This window comes from Scleropages formosus, chromosome 24 (assembly GCF_900964775.1).
Source record: "Scleropages formosus chromosome 24, fSclFor1.1, whole genome shotgun sequence".
Lineage (NCBI taxonomy): Eukaryota > Metazoa > Chordata > Actinopteri > Osteoglossiformes > Osteoglossidae > Scleropages > Scleropages formosus.
Window position 1 is genome coordinate 18,660,330 of NC_041829.1, and position 22,985 is coordinate 18,683,314.

The 22,985-nt window shown below is 42.4% G+C and overlaps 1 protein-coding gene across 4 annotated transcripts; it reads left to right on the plus strand.

The window, feature by feature from the left end:
* The first annotated feature begins 878 nt into the window (after positions 1–878).
* LOC108939524 (poly [ADP-ribose] polymerase tankyrase-2) lies at positions 879–22,885 on the plus strand. 4 transcript variants are annotated; one of them, XR_003797302.1, is made up of 30 exons: positions 879–1,896; positions 2,947–3,171; positions 3,945–4,040; positions 4,141–4,177; positions 4,498–4,573; positions 5,357–5,451; positions 5,538–5,604; positions 5,767–5,953; positions 6,062–6,183; positions 6,389–6,480; positions 6,620–6,698; positions 6,822–6,993; positions 7,289–7,368; positions 7,754–7,899; positions 7,985–8,150; positions 9,991–10,210; positions 10,406–10,515; positions 11,278–11,466; positions 12,426–12,669; positions 13,443–13,525; positions 13,762–13,882; positions 14,049–14,146; positions 14,601–14,675; positions 15,141–15,246; positions 15,456–15,642; positions 16,107–16,263; positions 16,351–16,417; positions 18,145–18,227; positions 21,504–21,635; positions 22,450–22,885. XR_003797302.1 is itself a non-coding variant. In XM_029248635.1 (27 exons), exons 1-27 carry the CDS (start codon positions 1,662–1,664, stop codon positions 16,411–16,413), a joined length of 3,528 nt encoding a protein of 1,175 aa, XP_029104468.1. In that variant the 5' UTR covers positions 879–1,661; the 3' UTR covers positions 16,414–16,889. The 4 variants fall into 4 exon arrangements, 2 of the variants coding, with proteins under 2 accessions (XP_029104468.1, XP_029104469.1); XR_003797303.1 differs by having other exon boundaries at positions 21,508–21,635; XM_029248635.1 differs by lacking the exons at positions 18,145–18,227; positions 21,504–21,635; positions 22,450–22,885 and having other exon boundaries at positions 16,351–16,889.
* The last annotated feature ends 100 nt before the right edge of the window (positions 22,886–22,985 follow it).

Sequence of the window (22,985 nt, forward strand, 5' to 3'; positions counted from 1 at the left end):
TATAGATTTATTTAGACAATAAACTTCATTCTTATCGACCTGTATTCTCACTGCATGTTGCCAAGCAAATTTCATAAAGACAAAGTATTTGGTGCTGATCACGGCTTCTTAAAATTCTAAGATCTGTTCTCCGGCTGGATACAGGAAATTAAACATCTGTGCCCTTCGAGATTCCATTCTTCTGTCTGCACAACTAGCATTTTTGTCTTCGTAGGAGATGCAGATTTCAGAAAGACTCCTTGATGTTGCGCACGAAAAATATATCAAGTTTATTTCAGATGAGCAAATTGTAGGTGGAACAATTCATTCTTGGGTTTCTGAAATATCACCTCTTATTCTAACAGTTCAAGCTGTGCAGAATATTCTGAAAAATCACTTTCTGTTCCACCAATATAGCACCATTCTTGTGCTCTCAGAAATAACTATAATTTCTAACATTTATGATTCTGCAGCACTGTAGTACTGTTCATTTTCTCAAGAGCACTAAAGTCAGATTATGACTACAAATTCTTAGTTATTACAGCAGCTATACACTCTGTGTGCTCTTCCTAAATTTACTGCTCTTCATCACCAATACCACTAACACAAAAAAATCCTGCACATCATCTATATACACATATATGTGTGTCTATATTTGGGAATAAAGTGATTATAATAGGTATGAAAACATATCCACTGTCTGTTTTTCACACGGCCATTCAAATTATGCGATTATTGAAAAAAAAATATATATATTTAAAAAAAAAGCATGGTAACAATGTATCATAAAATTTTAGACTAATGCGAAAAATAACGTATCTTTGATGATTTGTTTATACTAGGCCTAAAAGTCGGGACCAATTAACGGCCGGGGAAATAAAAAGACATATTCTGGTGTACATTAATTGTTTTATTGTCTTCATATAAAATATATCTATGAAAAGACATTTTACGAACTATTACAATTGGCACATACGTAGGTCGCGGAAACACCATATAGAGAAAATAAAAATGCTATAAATAAGGATTTATTTCATTATTATTCGGTGCCTCCAACAGTGCGTTTCTGCTACCATCTAGTGTTAAAATTACGAGTCTCGCAGCGGTTTTTCACCTCTTAAATTCTATTCCCAGCTTACAGTATTTAAAAAATATTCTCAAATGAATAAATTAATTTTAAAAAAGACACACTCGGGACAATATTTATTGGGGTCCGGACAGAAACGCCGCTCCGCCGATGGGCGCTCGTGCGCGACAGGGAGGCGCGCGGCGTGAGGAGCGTTGCAGCAGCTGATCACGTGACACGCGGGGGCTCTCGCGACCCGTCACAGAGGCGCAGGTAGGGCTCGGTGGCCGCTGCGGGCGCAGATCTTTAATGGACGTGCCGGACGCTCCGGATGTTCGGCCTCGTGATTATCGACCGACCGTGTACTGATCATGTGTGCTGTATGACGTGCGCGCGCCGTGCTGCACGGGCACCGAAGCGGCTGTGGTCGACGCCGGAGCGCGTTCCATTGTCAGCTCGCGGCAGACGCGCTTTAGTCGTGTGTGCGATGCTTTGCAGACACCGCAGGAGGTGAATCCGCAGCTCAGCTCAGCGCAGCGCAGCGCAGCGCAGCCGTCCGCAGCCCCGCCTCTCACGGCGCCCGCAGTCCGCTCCTCCTCAGCTCAGCTTGCTCCCCATGTCCGGCCGCCGGTGCTCTGGGACTTCGGGCTCGGGCGGTGGCGGTGGCGGTGGCGGGGGGGCCGTGTCCCCCGCGGCCGAGGCGCCGGGCTCCGGCGGAGAGCCGACCCGGGAGCTCTTCGAGGCCTGCCGGAACGGGGATCTGGAGCGCGTGAAGAAGCTCGTGACGCCTGAGAACGTGAACAGCAGAGACACGGCGGGCAGGAAATCGACGCCGCTGCACTTCGCGGCCGGTGAGTGACTGAGTGAAGGAACGAAGGAGTGGATGAGCGACAGACAGACAGGTGACCGAGTCAATGAATCAGTGGACGTGTCGGACGGAGGGAGGCCTCGCGCTAGGGCTCTCTCTCTCTCTCTCTCTCTCTCTCTCTCTCTCTCTCTCTCTCTCTCTCTCTCTCTCTCTCTCTCTCGATCCCCTCAGCCGATACGTTGCCACCGGTGACACAACTTTTTTTTTTTTTTTTTTTTTTTTTTTTTTTTTTTTTTTGTTCGTTCAGATTTAGTCCTTAACAAATTACTCCACGCTACGCATTATATAACTATTTATACGTGCAAAATGTACATATTCGTTAACGTCATGCGGCGTTTCATAGTTTAAAAAAAAAAAAAAAAAAAAAAAAAACAAGCTGTTAGCATGGGGTGCTAACTGACAGGAGCAGGACTTCTTCGGGAAAAAGGTCACTGGTTTTATACTTGTTTTTAACTATTAACGACTTAGTCTACAGTGTGGAAATTTAACAATAAAATTACTGCTTCTGTTTTTCAAATACTACGTTACCTGGTGGTGGTAGTACTAAATTAAATATCTTATCAACAGGCTATTTCCCCCTGGGCCTGGCCTGGTTTTTCGTGTAGTTGTAGTGTAACTTAAGTTATACTAGGCTGGGTTTGTAGGAACATTAATAATATACAGTAGAAATATGATGCTATACCACCACTTTTCAGTTTCTTTTTCTGTTAGTAGAAATGATCTATGATCTGGGGCAGCAGGGGGCATAGTGCTTAGGACTCAAGGCTTTCAATGTGAAGGTTATTGGTTCGAATCCCACACCTGCTGTGAAGCTATTTGCCTTTAATAATGCTACAGTAGGAGCACCCTGCTGCGTGAACAGGTAAATTTCTATAAATTTGATTCTATCGTTGTAAATCAACTTGAACAAAGCGGTCGGCTAAAACGACACTTAGTAGCTGATGGCCACAGAGATCACTTTGCCTTGTGCTGAGCCTTGTGCCAGGATTGTCCCCCCTCAGTATTCAACAGCAAAGGGCTGAACCCCCCCCAGGGTTTGGTCGGAGGGACGTGGTGGAGTTCCTGCTGCGGAACGGAGCCAACGTGCACGCCCGTGACGATGGTGGCCTCATCTCCCTTCACAACGCCTGCTCCTTCGGCCACGCCGAGGTGGTCAGCCTGCTGCTGCACCGTGGGGCTGACGCCAACTCCAAGGACAACTGGAACTACACTCCTCTGCACGAGGCTGCCATCAAGGGCAAGATTGATGTCTGCATAGGTGAGACGTTCTTCCTCAGGGGGATCGGACCTGAGGCTTGCGTACCGTGGACATTTTGGACCTGTCCAGGTGTTAATGCCACAGCTCGTCTCCTCCCGTTCACCAGTTAAACAGTGCGCCTGCGGGTTGGATTCGAGGAACACTTGTGGCAGTTTTGTCCTTTGTGTGTTCTCTATATTTACACTGCCTTTTGAACTTACCAACACAACTGCCATGTAACTCATTTAGTTTGTAGCTCCAAAGTTACTTTCACCCCTAAGTCACAATTAGTGAAAGCAGAATAACACAGACGTCCTTCAGTTTATTTACAGTTGTGTAAAGTCGAGTTGTAAACATTGTGGAAGTGAACTGAATTAAGGGTGATCCTGCATTCCAGCTCTGTTTGAAGGTTTTTATTGCCAAGTATTGGCTTGGCAGATACACACAGTTCATGTTTTCTCCACTATATAACAAATTTTTGGAATTTTAAATTAATAGTTTCCAGTATATTTCTATCTTCATAGCCTGGCATTGCACTATTTTTTTTTCTTTTTTTTTTTCTCCTCCTCTCCCCGTTTGTATGTTTCAGTGCATTTAGTCTCCCTAGGGAGAATCAAAATTTATGTGGCGCATCGATATCTATTAGACGTGCGCTGTTGTGATAAAGTAGTGAGTACTTCCTCAGATGCTTGACATCTTCATTGGGTGAATTTGCATGTCACTGCTGTAGCACTGGCTCTTAGCTGCTGATTTGCTTTTGCCTGTGGTTGGAATCTTATGTTGTTCATCTACAGTGTTGCTGCAGCATGGGGCAGATCCCGGGGTGCGCAACACGGATGGCAGGACACCCCTGGACCTGGCGGAACCCTCCACCAAGGCCGTCCTGACTGGTGAATCACGTTCTCGGAGACTAACCATCTCTCCATCCTTTTATGTCAGATTTTAAGAGACACTGCAAAAAATTAGTTTAACACTTCTTTTTAAATGCAGGTGAATACAGAAAAGATGACCTTCTTGAGAGTGCAAGGTACAGTTCCTTGTCAGCTACCCTTTTCACTGCCAGTTTTCTGCATTAGTGATCTATTTTGTAAATGCAGAGGCTTTATGAAAATAATTCAGTAGCCCGGTTAATCCTGTTGAAATAAATTTGCTCTGCACAATAACTGCATGCTATTTTCAAGTTATTTGTGTTCCCCCTTTGTAAGCCTGTAGATTTCAGTGCCTTTCATCTTTTATTAAAGATTCATGGAAGAATTTTGTAATGAGTAATGTACATGAATACTCTTAAGTGAATAACTTTGTTGCACTCTTAGTAGTTAAGTAAAACTGATTTCATATGAATTTCAGGAGTGGGAATGAAGAAAAATTGATGGCTCTTCTGACACCGTTGAATGTAAACTGTCACGCCAGCGATGGCAGGAAGGTGATTTAGTAGAAACCTTTATTGATCAGATTGTTGGCACTCTTTATTCATTTAGCAGATGCTTTTCTCCGAAGTGATGTACATCTCATAGAAAATAGTTTGTGCATTACATTTGGAAAAAGAGGACACATAGTTTGATGTGATTAAGTACAGTTTTTCTTTCCACCACAAGCACCAATGTTCATCACGCAAGTAGCTGCATAAAACTTAATCAGAATATCAATGATTCCTGATCACCGTTTTATATTTTTTTAAGATGCATATAAACATTTACGTTACATTACAGCATTTAGATCAAAATATGATTTGAGGAAATCTACCCAAGCAGGTTAGATATTGTATAGTCATTAAATCTCTATAAACAGAATTTTGCAATTTACTTGTAAGAAGGATTATGTTTTTAGATGTGTACAGTCGATCAAAACTTCTGTAATACTGAAGGGAACTGCCTGGGCCTACAGGAGCATCAGTACAGAAGCATGTTAGTGTCAAGTATAGGATAATGCATAAAAACATCTGAGAGAGAATTTTACGGCATTTGTAAGGCTTAAAGTAGTCCAGCAGAAATGCACAGACACGTGAAAAATCAGAAGAAAAGGTATACAAGTTCCAGCAGGTACTCAGTAGGCCACAGACTTGTCGATGGATTACGTGTATGCTTCATTGTTGAGAGAAGGACAACAGGGGAAGTTTACTGATGAGGAGAAGGGCATCATTTATGTTAACTAAACATCAGTTGTTGTGTAGACAATTCTGAAAGTGTTTTCTTTTGTCACGTTTCAGTCCACTCCCCTGCATCTGGCTGCAGGCTACAACCGTGTGAAGACCGTGCAGCTGCTCTTGCAGCACGGCGCTGACGTACATGCCAAGGACAAGGGGTAGATATGGCCTCCAGTGCTGTGTGCTTGCATTGTTGTCACCAATGTTTTGCTCTGCAACTTAATCTATGGCTTCCGCTTTCCAGTGATCTCGTGCCCCTTCACAATGCATGTTCCTATGGACATTATGAAGTGACTGAATTATTGGTGAAGGTAGGTCTGTTTCTTTTGTATAGCATTATGTTGTGTCTTTCCATTTAGTTGCATACCAGCATTTGTTGATTGTCTAAATGTAATATGTCATAGTGGTCATATCTGGCAGAAGTTTTTTGCTGGCAGATGTCTATGCTTTGACCATTCATTCTTCCCTTGCAGCATGGTGCTTGTGTCAATGCCATGGACCTGTGGCAGTTCACCCCACTGCACGAGGCAGCCTCCAAGAACCGGGTGGAGGTGTGCTCACTGCTCCTCAGTTATGGTGCTGATCCCACCTTCCTGAACTGCCACAATAAGAGCGCAATCGATCTGGCACCCACTGCCCAGCTCAAGGAGCGCCTAGCCTGTGAGTACTGCCTCCACAAGCTTTCTTTGGGTTTGTGCAGCCTGTCATGGGTTTGGGCAGTTTGGAAGGTGGTCAGCCCTGAGACCATCTGCTCTTCCTCCTACGTAGATGAGTTCAAAGGTCACGCCCTGCTACAGGCTGCGCGGGAAGCAGATATTGCACGTGTCAAGAAGCACCTAACACTGGAATCAATTAACTTTAAGCATCCGCAGACCCATGAGACTGCACTCGTAAGTAGTCAAGAGTGTGGAAGATGGGCCCGTACCCTTGCTTACTGTAGTTGCACAACTTTCTTTCCTAAAGCACTTATTCTGTTGTTGTGACAACAGAAAAACAAACTTCATTGTTTAAAAATACTACTATGTATTTTAAAAAGCTGGTGTTCTGACTAATTTGCTTATTTACTTTCTATTCTTTTCATTTATATTTAAACAGCACTGTGCTGCTGCTTCTCCATACCCAAAGAGAAAACAAGTTTGCGAATTACTGCTGAGGAAGGGGGCCAATGTGAATGAGAAAACTAGAGAGTATGTACATCTCAAAGTTACCATCATTTTGGGGTGGGGAGGTAGTTTTTTATTACATTTTTCAGTGTTAAAATGAAGTGTAATATGCATATATCTAAATATTTTCCCTTCTTTGTTGGTGTTTGTATGTGTATAACAGCTTCCTGACTCCTCTTCACCTGGCCTCTGAGAAATCTCATAACGATGTCATAGAGGTGCTGGTAAAGCATGAGGCCAAAGTAAGTGTCTTTTTTCCTGTGATTTGTGGGTTTGAGAGAACTTTGAGATCCTAGGGCCTTTTGAGACATATGAAAGAGGTGTTTGTTGGTGACCACAGCGTTTCTGAATGTGTGTATCTGTAGGTGAATGCCTTGGACAATCTAGGTCAGACAGCACTACACCGGGCAGCCCACTGCGGCCACCTGCAGACCTGCCGCTTGCTACTGAGCTCTGGCTGTGACCCCCTCATCATGTCATTGCAGGGCTTCTCACCTTCTCAGATGGGCAATCAGAGTGTGCGGGAGGTGCTACAAGGTATGTTGGGCTTTGTACCTCCCAGACACTGATAACTGTGACTAAAAAAATTTCCCCTCCCATCTGTAGCATTTCTCAGTCACAGAAGCCTTGAGTCAAGGTTTTTCCCTGTGCTGTACAGTTTCTAACTTTTTTTAAAAATCTCAAATGATCCTCAACAGTGACTGTTCCACTTGTGTGGAAATTTCAACATATCAAAAAACCTTAAATCGTGTATATATTATGCAGAGATTTGGATCTTTTCATTTGCTGGTAAATTTCTAACAGTGAGCATGTTTTCATTCCTTCTTGCTAGAAGGTGCGTTCATTGGAAACGTTGATGCAGACCGGCAATTGCTGGAAGCTTCAAAATCTGGAGATTTGGAGATTGTCAAGGTAAGAAGAGCTCAGAGCTGCTTTGTAGTGTCTTTTTGGTTTAGTTGATAAGTACATAATCATGAGTTGATGAGCATCATACTCAGTCCACAGGATTGTGGATTCAACTTTTGTCACTTAGTGCAATTGCTTTATCAACATACCAGACCAATCATTAAACTAAAGGTGTAGCGGTATATTGCAAAAATATTTTGGAAACTACAGATATGCCATGACAAATATTTGTGACATTGTGTTGGACAAATTGGACCAAGGAAAGTAACGGGAGCAGAAATAAGCATATGATAAATTTTTCTTCAGAGAAGCTGGCTGCCTCGACACTACTGTGGTCTTGTACTTCTTGAGTGTGCTATTGTACATGAACGGACTTCTTTTCATCCCGCAGAAGCTGTGCACACTACACAATGTGAACTGCAGGGATGTGGATGGGCGCCAGTCCACCCCTCTGCACTTTGCGGCAGGGTACAACCGTGTAGCAGTGGTTGAATTCCTGCTGCAGCATGGTGCTGATGTCCACGCCAAGGACAAAGGGTGAGATCCCAACCTCTACTGAGTGCCGTTTGATGTATGCGAGGTTGATGGCTGTCAGATTGATCCTGCTTTCTCTGTCTGACAGTGGCCTCGTCCCCCTGCACAACGCCTGTTCTTATGGCCACTATGAGGTGGCCGAGCTGCTGGTCTTACACGGTGCTGTGGTGAATGTAGCGGACTTGTGGAAGTTTACTCCATTGCATGAAGCTGCAGCCAAAGGGAAGTATGAGATCTGCAAGCTACTTCTTCAGGTAAGGAAGCTGCTGTCCTCTGAGCCACATAGCAGGATCCAGCAGTTACAGTGGTTGATAGTTGAGTGGTGAAAGAACAGAAATTGCGATTTTTTTTTTTTTTTTTTTTTTTTTTTTTTTTTTTTTTAAAAAAAAGAAAAGAAACTTCAAATGTCACTCAAGAATCTTCCTGAACCCTGGTACCCTCTGACTTGGGACAGTACTCTACAACACAAGTGACTTGGAGTCAAGTCATTAATTTTGAGTCCAACACAGACCAGCCCACTAGTGACTTTGATCAAGGTACTTACCCTAAATTGCTCTAGTAAAAAAACTGGTTAGCCTTATAAATGCGTATTGTAATGTTGTAAGTGGCTTGGTAAACAAACCTAAAATTGCAAGTTGCCTTAGAAAACTAGTAAATAACAATTTGCAGTTGTTCTGTGTAGTAGTCCTATAAGGGATCCATTCACCTGTTGGCTGCTGGATATCAAGAGAACTCTTTGTAGCTGTGTGTCTGCAGATCTGTTATTCTGGAAAACATTTTACAAACAATGCTCACAAGCCAAAAAAAAAAAAGAAAACTCTTTTCCTCCTAGTGAAGAGCTTATATCACAAGTGTTTCCTTCCAGCTACTTTCTTGGAAATACAGTGTACAGTTTCCCTGAGTCAGTATCATTGCTCACATGCTTTTATAGTTCAGTGTTTAAGCGAAGGAGAGAATTATTTTTTTGGCACGGTGTGTTTCTGGAAGATTAACAAGGAAAATTTTGACTGCTGTGATAAAGGGAAATAACCCTTCACAGAGGGTTTTAGATTATTTTGGCAACCATGTTCATGTTTCTGATTACAGCATCCTTTGCTTATACTGGTTTGTTTTTCAGAGAAAAATGCAGTACCAAATTATTCATATCACTTTCATACATAGTACTGTTTGTCAAGATCCACACTTTATTTGGATAGTATTTTTAAATATATATATATATATATATATATATATGACACACACACACACACACACACGCGCATTTTCTGAACCGCTTGTCCCATACGGGGAACCGGAGACTACCCAGCAACACAGGGCGTAAGGCCGGAGGGGGAGGGGATACACCCAGGACGGGATGCCAGTCCGTCGCGAGGCACCCCAAGTGGGACTCGAACCCCAGACCCACTTGAGAGCAGGACCTGGTCCCACCCACTGCGCCACCGCACCCCCTCTCATGGAAAACAGCTCAGTGAAATACATGTGTTCAGCAAGTAAAAATTACTCTTACCTGCTATGAGAAGCAGATGCTTCACAATGTGGTGAAGAAGGTTATAAGCATATGACAAGGAAACAGGAACCGAGAGCGACGTGATGGATCAGGCAGAGGTTGGGCCATTACACCTGAGAGGGGGGGGGACTCGCGCTTTGAGAATATAATTATATTTTTTTTAATCCAGAAGTGTGTGTGTGTGTGTGTGTGTGTGTGTGTGTGATATTTATATATTTGTTCCTACCCCCATACAGTAAGTATTTGGGTATTTTTCTTTACAGTGACTTGCCAATTTATGTATCAGACCCTCCCACTCCAATAAGGTGTGTTTGTTTTTTTTAAATATATTAATCAGTGCAGCTTGGCTTGCTTGAAACAATATCCAGCTGGTGTGTGTTTTCATTAACTGTTAATACAGCCAGAGTTGGGGTGCATTTGTACAGAACCGGTGTTTCAAGATGTTCCTTGTTGATGTGATTTTATCACCTTAGCAGCAGACCAGAAAGTTCATCTGGTTTCATTGTCATGGCTCAACACCTGGAAGTAAGTTTTTAGCCAACTGGTTTGGCATACAGGAGTTAGAGTTGCTTGTGTTCATTCCACAGCATGGTGCTGACCCAACCAAGAAGAACCGTGATGGAAACACACCGCTAGATCTGGTGAAGGACAGCGACACTGACATCCAGGACCTGCTTCGAGGTGATGCTGCCCTTCTGGATGCTGCTAAGAAGGGCTGCCTGGCGCGTGTCAAGAAGCTGTGCCGGCCCGATAACGTCAACTGCAGGGATACACAGGGCCGCCATTCCACCCCACTGCACCTTGCTGGTAAGTCACCATGGAAACTGCCGGTTATCCCTGATTTCCATTTCCTGTGGGATGATGGGGGCTGCAGGCGAGCAGTGTGAAAGTGCTGCTGTTTTCGGGGTTGTTTTATACTTAAGCGTATTCATATGCTCTCTTCAATGTATGACCTGTTTGATCTCAGTCCAAAGTTAGTTTTCTCTGTGCATTTCTTCCCAGCTGGTTACAACAACCTGGAGGTGGCCGAGTATCTGCTGCAGCACAACGCGGAGGTCAATTCACAGGACAAGGGTGGTCTGATTCCCCTACACAATGCTGCCTCTTATGGGGTGAGTCCTGGAACCATACGTCAAAAGCAGCACTTTTCACAAAGTCCAGTTGGCTCTGAATTTCCACCCACAGTACCAACAAGCTCTGCTCATCAGGGGAGAGTGTCTCCCCACAAAACAGTATTTTTGGAGTGAAAATTCTTGCATTTCACCTTGCCAAGGGAAGGTTCAAGAGTTAAGATGAGGACACTAACAATCAGCTCACAATTTGAGACAAAGGAACACTAGATTGCCCTGCTTATCCTATTCTCTGAAGGCTCTTGAGTGCTGAAGGTCTAATCACACTCCAGTACCTCTTTTCATCCTTTATTATTGCCCTGTCGCAGCTCTGAGCACAGATTACATTCAGTCAAAGTACACATTTTAGCTCTTGAATATTATATCTCTGTTTTAGATTGCAGACACTTGCTCCTCATCTCAGTCCAATCAAGGAACCTTAGTTTGATACAAACTGTTTTGACACCATTTACATTTTAATATCTTACATTTTAATATCCTTCTGAAACACATTCTTCTTAGTTGTGTTTTGTTACTTTGAAACAAGGTTTGTGTAACCTCTTAGTTTCTTTGAAGAAACTGTCTTTTGCTTGTCTGCTTTGTCTTTGCATGGGGCAAGGTAGGGAAGCACACATAGTCACACGGAGACCAGTGAAGGGTTGATGAACTTGGGGTGGGGGTAGTGGAGGACTTCATTCAGATTCACCTTAAGCAGGACAAAAGAGAAGCTGGAGCGAGCGAGCGTGCGTGTGTTTCCATTTGCAGCATGTGGATGTGGCAGCTTTGCTCATCAAGTACAACGCATGCGTGAACGCCACAGATAAGTGGGCGTTTACCCCCTTACACGAGGCGGCGCAGAAGGGCCGAACCCAGCTGTGTGCGCTGCTGCTGGCGCACGGGGCCGACCCCACCCTCCGCAACCAGGAAGGCCAGTCGCCGCTGGACCTTGTGACGGTATACATGACCTCTAAGTGTTCTCACTACTTGCCAAAGCAAGGGGGGGATAAGTACCCCTTTCCCCAAGGGTGCACACAGATACACTCACACAGAAAGCCAGCCTTGTCCCATTCTGTGGTTCTCCTACTTAGTCTACTCAGAGAGCCCACCTTGTACTGCTGCTGACATCTGCATCCATTTCTTGGAATTGCTACAGGAAGCTTCCAAAACTGGGACTTGAATCATCTTAATGTAATAGTGCTAAACTCTACTTCTGGAAATGAGGGTTGTTGTATATTAGCAAGAGCCTCAGACACTCATTCCAACCTCTGCTGTTACAGTTCATCCTGCTGTATCTTTTGGGCACCTTTAATTTGTGCAAATGTGCCCTTTGTTGAACCTGGCTCAAATTTCATTCCTTCCAAGGCTATTTGCTTGTACTCAAGCCATTGATTCAGTGGTGTCATCAGCATTCAAGGTTGTGTCAGGAGTCATCTGTGAATGTAGCTGAGGTGGCTTTTTGTCTTCTGTCAGTATCTTCATGCTTTCATTATGCTTGTCCATGGAAAAACCTGAACCACCTGAATGTGTTGCAGCACAGTATTCAACTTGCCATTAATGTCATGGCCACTATTGTCAGTCCAAATGGAGGGTGATTGCTTGTATAAGCTGCTTTAGTGCTTTTCCTTTGCTCTTCACAGATGCATGCCTTGTTATATGGTGGTGGTATTGCTTGTGTCATTGGGGGTTGGTGGGGTTTTTTTTTAATTTTTTTATTAGATATTATCCCATCCAGAAGAGTTCCCATTGCATTTTTTACCATTGCATTTTCACACTTATAAAGTGGCATTTGAAGTGGCTGTTACACCACTACTGTTTGCAGTTGGCTGCTTTTATTCCATTCCTCCATTTCTTCCAGCTTTCCCTCATCCCACTGGAGCAGCAATAGCTTATGGCCTTTGCTCTGGGTGTTCCAGGCAGATGACGTGCGAGCATTGCTGACAGCGGCCATGCCCCCCTCCGCCCTCCCCTCCTGCTACAAGCCCCAGGTCATCAGTGTGTCGGCCACCTCAGCAGGTGGCACCTCTGGCCTTTCTGCCAGCCCCCCTCCTGGTCCCACTAGCAATGGCCTGGATGGCCAGGGGGGCTTTCCAGACCTGCCTTCTCTTGTGGGACCTGCTGGAACTGAAGGAGCAGTAGGAATGGACAAGAAAGAAGAGGGTAAATGAATGTGCTTGTGTATATAAAATATAGTTGTGTGGAGGTTTTTTTTTTTTTTTTTTTTTTTTTTTTTTTTTTTTTTTTGGGGGGTGTCATCTGAGAAGTGACTATTTGTCAAGGCAAAAATAATAATGCTTATTTCATTCTCATACATGATTTCATGGAACAAATTCATCTTATTTAAAAGATGTATAAGGGGCAGCTGGCAGTGTAGTGATTAGAACTGCTGCCTTTGGTCCCAAAGGTAGCAGGTTTGAATCACACCTCCAGCTGTAGTATCCTTGAGCAAGGTATTTACCCTTAATTGTTCTGGTAAATTACCCAGCTGTATAAATGGGTAAATAATTGTAAGTAACTTAACACTGTAAGTCACTTGAGAGAAAAACATCAGTTAAATGAATAAATTTAAACTGTAGGTAGATTAACATTCTAAGTCATTTTGGAGAAAACATCAGCTAAATCAATAAATATAAGATGGATGAGCATCTGTAGTTGATGTTTGAGCAAAAGCTTTACATTCTTTATTGCACTGAAACTGTTCATTGTTAAGCATGTTTGTATCATGTGATCTTCCTGATGTGATTTGTTCATGTTAAGGTCCTGTAGTGTGTATTGATGATGTTGATAAAATGCATTTAAGGAAAGTGTTAAATTGCATAATGGTGTAGAAGTCCCCTGGGTTCACAGCTGTGTGAGTCTGTTTTGTTACCTTGAAGCTGCTTAGTGCCATCAAGTTCTTCAAGTCCTTTAACTGAACTCTCAAGTCTTCTCAGTTCCAGGACTTGACTTGAGCATTGGCCAGTTCCTCAATAACCTTGGACTGGAGCATCTTTTGGAAATTTTTGAACGGGAACAGGTGGGTCCTCCATGACTCCTCAGCACATCCCTAGTGCAGTTTTTTGGAATATGGTTGAAAGTTGAAGTTGCCTGTGTTTGCTTCCATTTTTTTTTTCCCCCAGATATTTAGGTGTTTGCAGAAAGTTTTTGTTTGTGTTTTTTAAAAAATCTTAAGGGGGCAAAGAATAAAGACCAGATAATGTTAACAGTGCATTTTAATGACATTGAAACATTGTATTTGGTTGTTTTTGTTAGATTACTCTGGATGTCTTGGTGGAAATGGGACACAAGGAGCTGAAAGAGATTGGCATAAATGCGTACGGACACCGGCACAAGATCATCAAAGGAGTGGAGAGACTAATTGCTGGTCCTCAAAGTAAGACCCCTGTATAGCAAATGTCAACGCATCACTTTAAGCTTTCTGTGTGAACAAATCTGGTACAGGACAAATTCAATTTTAAAAATATCACAGGTTTGTTATAAGGATAGGATTCACACGTTATGAGTTTTTGAACGATGGGCATTTTTTCTGTTCCTTGTAGGTCTGAACCCTTATCTCTCTCTGAACACCACAAACAGTGGCACCATTCTAATAGACTTGGCGACTGACGACAAAGAGTTTCAGTCCGTTGAAGAAGAGGTACTGCTTTGCGGATGATCGTCTGCTGACGTAAAGATATAATCCCCTTAATTTGGATTAGTTCACCAAAGTATGTTCAGTCTGCGTGGTGCACAAGGACAGGCACAAAAACGGAATTGGTTTCTTTTAAAATGTCCTTCTTGGAAAAGCAAGGAAGTATGCGTTTTGGTGTTGAGGGGGAATGATCCTTGTACGAGGAGTTTATTTTGAGAGCATATGAGTTTCTTTGTAGTGTCACTTTGTGTCAGACAGTTATTGCAAGGCTTTCCTTGAGACTGGGTGATTACGAAACTATTTAAACTTCATATGCAGTACCAACCTTTATGTGAAACACAATGAAAATGGGAATTTCTGTACAACTGATGCAGACCATAGAAAGTAAAGTACAAGTAAGGCAAGTCTATTGTGATCTCCCACATGCCTTTCATATTTGATATGTGCCCGACTACAACAGATGCAGAGCACCATCAGGGAGCACAGGGATGGCGGCCATGCAGGGGGGGTCTTCAACAGATACAACATTGTAAAGGTACTTTTTGTGTCATTGCAGCGAGTTGTGAATCTGTGTCGGACTTACTGGTGATTCGATACTAAGATTAGCCCATGTAATGAGACTCGTACACCCGGTCATGCACACACTGTGGAGCCTCACTCTGCCCTGAGAAGAGTGTCTATCAAATAGTTTTGACCGAGGGGATCATGTTCAAGCTACTCGGTGCTGGTATTCTGGGGATTTGGGGGTTTCAGGGCTAAAAGTACAAGGCATAGGCACTGATCCTGTTAACTCCAAGCTTGAAACCTATATCTATGCCTTTGTAATTTTACTTTTGATTTATTAGTTTGTTCTTGCAACTATAAAATAACTTAATTGTTGCAGTCCTTTAGTTTTATTCATTGGCAGTATTCTCTTTTCTGTTTTAACTCTTATTGTGCTATGTGCACTTTCATCACTGTCCTTAACTAACTGTGCTTTTTTTGGCTTGTATTGTCTCAGATTCAGAAAGTCTGCAATAAGAAGCTATGGGAGAGGTACACACACCGCAGAAAGGAGGTGTCGGAAGAGAACCACAATCACTCCAATGAGCGAATGCTCTTTCATGGTATGTCCACAGCTTGAGAGCTTGTCTGGAGGTCAGAAACTGTTGGTGGAGTCTGTTTGCATTGCTATGTTCTCTAAAAACAAATATAAAGTAATCAGTATGGTTCCGGTCTTCTGTACTGTTCCATCAGTCACTTACTTTGTGGTTTCTGCATTTAAAAAACCTTTGGGTTTTTGGAGAAACTATTTAACAGAGCTGCTTGTCCACAGGTTCTCCATTTGTGAATGCAATCATCCACAAGGGCTTTGACGAGAGGCACGCATATATAGGAGGCATGTTTGGCGCAGGGATTTACTTTGCAGAGAACTCCTCCAAGAGCAATCAGTATGTGTACGGCATCGGTGGGGGCACCGGCTGCCCCCTGCACAAAGACCGATCCTGCTACGTCTGTCAGAGGTGAGCTGGGCTCATCCACTGGCATTTGCCAGTACATTGGCGAGCATGTCTTCGTAGTTGTCTACATACTTGGAAGCAATCGTTGAATTTACCAAAATAAGCTTATCTTCATCAGAAGCAGATATGAAATGTACTGCTGTGCTTATGTAAGGTGAAAATATGCAGTGAACCGGCTCAGTGATCCACAGAGACCAAAAGTAAAAATGAACACACAACAGCTCTCGGAGCAAAATAGCTTAATTTTGTTGATGCCAATGAGAGCAACACTTCATTTTGCAAAAAAAACCATTTTCTAAACTGGAAACAACTCTCCTGTTAGCTCTATACTGCAGAAAATTACTTCATCAGCACCAGGGGGAAAATTTACTTTTTTGCACCTGTACTCATTCTTTAACTTCCTTGATGGTGGGTTGTTGGGTTTTTTTTTTTTTTTTTTGGTCTCTCTCTCCTTCCTGTGCCTGCAGACATTTGCTGTTCTGCAGGGTGACTCTGGGTAAGTCCTTCCTGCAGTTCAGTGCTATGAAGATGGCCCACTCGCCCCCAGGCCACCACTCTGTCACCGGCCGACCCAGCGTCAATGGTCTGGCGCTGGCCGAGTACGTCATATACCGAGGGGAGCAGGTACTACTCTGCTACCTTGCCCTCCCCACGCCCCTTGACCCTACCCCACAGCACAGCGACACTGAACCTGTGTCCTTTCTTTTTCAGGCTTATCCAGAGTATCTGATCACGTATCAGATCATAAAGCCCGAGGGGACAGCTGATGGATAAGGGGGTAGGTCGGCTCAACACAAACCCTGCACCGCAGCATCAGTCCCTACAGTACGGCAGTCCCTGTCTCAGGATGAAGCTCTGACTGTATTTACTGCATGACAATATTTATACAGTGTATAAAATGTTTGTTTCTCTTTTTAAATATATTTATTTACATAAATTTTTATTTCAGCACTTTATTAACCAGTGTGATTCCTGATATGAAGTCGAATCTGCCTGTTTTTCTGGTCTTGTTTTATTTCTCTTTTGATCAAGTTTTTGGGAAACGGTGCACCATTTCTACTGTCTGACACTGTACCTGCAATGGCGATCCGAACTGTTTCGGTGTTCCACGATGCAAAGCGGAATGGTGATTTATTTATTTTATGAAGTTGTATATATTGTTTTGTACTATAGTGTTAGTTTATTTATATTGGAAAGATGTCCTATCTTTAACTGAACAATTGAGCTTCTTTTTTTTTTTTTCTTATTAAAACTAGCAGCCCTGAAATATGATAAATGTGGTTGAATTTGCATCACAAATACATTTGTCCTCTATAAACCAGCCACTTGCCATCTCCAGCAGTTAGCTGCTCCTTAGGCAGATGTAGGCTGAAATATTTGGTCTCCATAGCTACAGTTATGAAACATTCCCCCCATCTTAATCCGAACATAATGGCAGTGTGAGATTGTGCTGAAGATGCTGTAGAATGTCCTGTGGGTCTGCGTGTGGCATTATGCACAGCTACTGTTAATCTGCAAGCTGTGTTCTGCACCATGGCAAATGCGTTCTTTGTAAGGAACTTCAAAAGGATTTTAAATTATATTTCCCAGATATTTTGTCGTCACTGTCCCATTACAGATTTTATGTTAAGTTTGATAGTGGGTTTATGTTTCACTATAGCAAATGATGAGGACAGGGGGGAAATCAAACTTTTGGGGGAAGAAAATCATTGAATGCACTGTTTGCCCAGTTCGTTCTTAGGTATACTGTGACCTTGACACTAATATGCCGTTGCATACTGTTTCTGAAGCACTTGTTATATGTGCATGGTATTCCTGTTAGGTTCAATCTTGTGATGTCATGTATGAAAAGTATCTGTTCTAGTGCTGCTGTATCATGGTAAATTGGGGAGTATTTCCTGTAAGTCCCCACGGGAGCCAAATAAAAATGAATATACGACCTGTAATTTGCTCATGGTGTTTTTACTAAAGGCTGCAGCCTGTTATCAGAGGATTCAGGCAAAAGCAGGCGTGCTGATGTGTCCTTTGCTTTACGTTGCAAACGAGCAGCAGAGATTGGGCTTTTTTTTTTTTTTTTTTTTTTTTTTTTGTAATTCTGTTTTCAAAACTGAGCCTTCTCCAGGGTTTAAACTACACTGTCACATGCACCTCACATATTTGACATCAGTGTTACTGTTATACTAAGAGTGAACTTATGTGCTTTCTCAAACAATAATAGAACTAAAGAAATTGTACATTGAAATTACTGTAGATGTCAGCTCCTGTATATATTGTGGTAGATTTACTTTTGCATGTTCATTGCTGCCAAAAGCTCTACAAAAGTTAACTGAAAATGTCATTCAGTGCAACGTATTCGAAAGAATTTGAATCCTTCACAAGCAAGCATTGAAAGATTAATTTAAAGCAGATTGTTTGCGGGAAAAGGTTTATTACATTTTAGAGCCAAGTTCTTCTCTTGTCTCATAATTATGGTCAAAATCTTATCAGTTTTAATTTGTTTCCCAGCCTGGAATGTCCCGGAATTTTCGCTGATAACCTTGAGGATGCAAATCTGTCCCCGCCACTGCCCTACCTGATACCTGAAATATGTAAGTGAATGCTCCTTTAAATGATGGAAAACTTATTTTTTTTATAATAATTTGTAATGTTGTAATTGGTAAATAATCTATGTGAATAACCCTAAAAGCTGAAATCAGTAAAATGTCCTGGATATACTGTAACCTGTTCGATGCAGGAAATAATCTCTTTCCTATGATTGTGAAGTGTATAAATGTTCCCTGTCATATGGATATATGGGGGGAAAAAACAAACATTCCTTTTTTTTCCCCCCATTAAGAATGTGAAGGCCTTGCGGTTCTGCAGATTTATTGACACAAGTTATGGGTTGTGTGAAAATTTCTGATGTGTGCGTAAAGTTTGTAGACCGAAGTTTGCAAAGTGCTGTCTGGTGTTAATTTCAACAGGTGGGGTGGAAAAAAAGGCAAAGGCTTGTTTTTTGACTTAATCCTCTTACCCATCTGTACTTATTGGTTTCATTTGCCCTAATTTGGCTGTAATTGCATGCAAACATCAACTCTAATGGTTTTCATCCCATATCTACATTAAAAAAATGTACTGGTCTCAGGTGAAGTGGTATCAATTATGATGAAACAATTTGCTGTATAATTTACTATGTTTGGCATAAGCAGTGACAGTTAAAAAACAGCAGCGATTCATATAAGAAATAAATTCTTAGTTTGGTCAACATCCCAGTAGCTCTAGCTTCATAAAATCTTTTTTTTTCTTCTTTCTTCATTCTTTTCTGCCTGTTATAATTGAAACAGTAATAAGAGATGTTAGTGGGAAAGGCCTGTCTGGAAATGTTAAGGGCAGCAGGGGGAGTGTGTGTGTGTGTGTGTGTGTGTGTGTGTGTGTGTGTGTGTGTGTGTGTGTGTGTGTGGAGAGATGGTGTTTCGCCCCCTCGTTGTCAGGAAGCTGCCATTGTGCGGATTCGACGTAGCCTCCAGTGGCCTAAATCAGAGGGTAACAACTCTCTTTATTCTGCTCCCTCTAACCCTGACCCTAACTCAGAATTGTGTGTGTGTGTGTGTGTGTGTGTGTGTGTGTGTGGTGGTCTAACAGAGCCGCTTTTTCAATTGCACTATTGCCCTGACTCTCGCCATCTTCTGCGCAGCACCGCATCCTGACCCGTTGCATCCGCACACCACCTAGTCCATCGCCTTGCTGCTGAATCTTAATGAGTCACGAAGACAGAAATTTCCTCCATAAACGCCCGCAGAAAGCAACTTAACTGCTTGTTAAAAGCTTTATTCCACAGTGGTCGTCTTGGCAATCGGAGAGAAGTGGACACGTAGTAAATCTGGCAGGCAAAACGATTGCGTGTCGTTTCAAAGTTCCACTCGGGCCCGTGCCTGCTGGCCGTCTACGGTACGGAGTTGCCGGAAGGATCTCCCTCTGCGATCCTCTACATCTATAATGCATTCGGTCTTACGTGTGTGTCTGCGCCGCTATGTCTCTTCTCCTCTTTTTTTAAACTATATATGCGTAGCAATTAGACATCTGCTACAACTGCATATGTACTCGAGCTTTTCATTTGAAATGGACTAAATTAATTTTCAATTTTTTCCCCAATTTTAACCAGTCTAGGGGAATTAATGGATAAATAGATGAATTTTAATTGTGTCTGGTGAATCGGGAATACTAGCCATATATGCTCTTTGTTGGGTGAATTCTGGCTTAACGTAATCAAAAGGTAATTTTCAGTCCTTTCATCCCTTCCTGGTTCGCTTCACTGATGTGGTGATTCCTTTGGGAACCTCTGCGCTTTCATATTAATGTTCATGTTTTTTTTTTTTTTTATTAGCATGTCTGCTGCGTTGACTTGGCCGCTGATGGCCACCCTTTCTTCGGAAGCATCTTCCCGAAACGTAATTGTTTAATTCTGACCCGAGTTACTGTAATTAAGCTAGAATCATTATACGGAATTACTGATTAATTGTAACAATATCTTTAAAAGCAGCAACAATTTTAATGTCCAATTTGGTTAAAAAATATATGGAGGGCTGCAAAATTGACTGCAACCTTGCAAACACTTTTCAGTTTACATATTTTTTTCCCCCCCACTTACAATAAACAAGACTGGAAAAGTGTGAAACCTCAGCACTTTCTAATATAAATTACTTTCAGACTTCTTGATGTAAGAGTGCATCAATCTCAAAACTACCATTTGTAACATTTCCTACTCTTAGTGACTCAGTAAAAAAAAAAAAAAAAAACATAGTATACAGTTTAAAAGTGTAAATGATTCATGGAAGAAACTGTAATAGGACTGCATATGTGTAAATATTTAAAACGGGAGGTATCCGGAGTTGTCACATGGATGTTGCAACCTGTTTTGTCAACATCTCCTAAATGTTTTCAACTGAAGACTTGATTTTGCTCATGTGGATCACTGTGGATCCTCCAAAATCAATTCAGTGCAACCGTCAAGTTTTAGTACCGGGTGCGTGGTGGTCGGAGCTGCTGTCTTCGGACCCCAAGGTCGCAGGTTTGATTCTCGTCTCCGGCTGCACTACCTTTGAGCAAGGTACTTACCCTAAATTGCTCCAGTAAAAATTACCCAGCTGTATAAATCGTTAAATAATTGTATGTAACTTAACATTGTAAGTTTGCTTTAGTGAAAAGCATCAGCTAAATGAATAAATATTTTTTTTTCTTCAAGAACTCTTTGCCACCCAGGCCTTTTTCTCATTCGAAACAAACAGTTAAAATACATGACTTCAAAATTCCGTATCCGTTTTGCACTATAATCTATATACAGTGCGTTTCTAAGCTTGCCTCTTGAACAGAAGGATTATTCACTACTTTTAAATATCAAGCTGGATCATTTATTTCTGTGTGCAATTCATTGTTGCCAAGCTAGATGATGTTTGCCACAGGCACAATAATTAGCATTACAATATCAACAGTGGACTTAATTTATCCCTGTCTGGCATAGTGGACATGTGTAGGTCTCTTACTGGGCGACTAGATTTTGGCGGGGGGGGTCTTCGTTGTGAAACTCACTGCACATTGTTCATCGTTGCCAACGATTTTCTGTGTGGGTTGACATTCTCTGGGGTAAAACAAAATATTCTCAGTTTTCTGTGTGGATTCCAGGAAATTCGCACAACAGTATTTAATGATGTGGGAATTATGCCAATAAATAAAGGCATCATGCTTATTCTGTTTTGTCTTTTTTTTTCCAGGTCCTAAGTGTCGGGAAAATAACTAGTCTTCCTTAAATAGAGCAAATGACTGTGTCAGGGATGATATCGCTTGTTCTGAGAGATGGCCGTAACCTTGCATGCGACTTTGTCTCCGAGACAGGAAATGAAATGGAAAACGAGGGACCTCCCACCCCAGGCGCAGACGGTCTCGCGGACGAGTGTGTACGTCAAGTGGACACCGAGAGCGTAACGAAAGAGTGGAGCTCCTAGAGCACCTGTTTCCATCATGTGAGCAGGTACCCCTATGTTGAAAGTGAGGGGATGGGATTGCAGGCAGAGCGACAGCACACCTGCTGAAGGACCGCGGTAGAGAGACGGACCAAAGCAGGGAGATCATGCCTCCTGGGTGGACTTGGAGCCGTGGGTTTGTCACTTTTTATCTTTTATTTTCCAAAATCCTCATTATTTTCAGGAATTGAACATCTTTCAGCCGTCAATCCTTCAGAGATGATTCTCTGTGATAGTGGACAAAATAACTGAACTGTCTTTAGTATCATAAGGATGTTATGAAACCCCGATAGGAAATGAAAATAAAACGATACGTTGATAACGACACACTTCAGCAATCTCCTTACTAATGAATAGATGGTGAACAAGAACTTAACGAAGACATTTTACGTGCCGGTAGCGTAGCGGTTAGAGTTACTGCCTTCGGACCCACGGTCGCAGGTTTGAATCCCACCTCCAGCTGTAGTGCCGTTGAGTGAGGTACTTACCCTAAAATTACCCAGCTGTATAAATGGATAAATAATTGTAACTAGTTTAACACTGAGTCTCTTTGGAGAAAAGCATCAGTTAAATGAATAAATTTTATTAATTCATAAATGAATAGCCACCCACTCTTTCTAGCTGCTTATCCTCAGACAGTGATGCAGTGGTCCAGAGCGCACAGCTAATGAGGGTAAACGCTGGGCTACCAGTCCATCGCTGAACAAATGAAATAACTTATATAACACTGGTCAAATTGTTCTTGTTTGCTGTGGCAGAATGTGCATCATTTGACTATATGATGAGGGCCTTTTTTTTGTTTTTGCTTATACAGAACCAAAGCCAACCTTTCATCAACCACAGATGTGAGGGAGGTGCATTGGATAGAGTGTTGGTCAGAGCTGGGTTCAAATCCCACTCCTCCTGCAGCACCCACGAGAAATGTACTTAGCCTGAACTGATAGAGTAAAAATGACCCAGCTGAACCAATGGGTAAGTAATCGTAAGCAGCTTACGTAAAATAAACCAGCGTATAGCCAACTCCGTAAGTCATCAGCTAAAGAAATAAGCCGGAAAAGCCCGCTGTACACGTCCATCTGCATCACGGTCCTTGTCCCAGCTTTGTTTGTCTAGGACCAAGGTTAAATTCCCCCTTTTTGTGAGTCTAAAGAAAAAACCTCAATGCATTTTTGTCAGCACAGCACAAAGCGAGCCTTCAGATTGCTAGAAAGGCATCGTGTTTTTATCTTTTACTATGACATTGTACACACACACACACACACACACACACACACACACACACACACACACAGGCTGAAACCACTTGTCCCGAGCGAGGCCGTGGTGAATCGGAGCCTAGCCCGACAACAG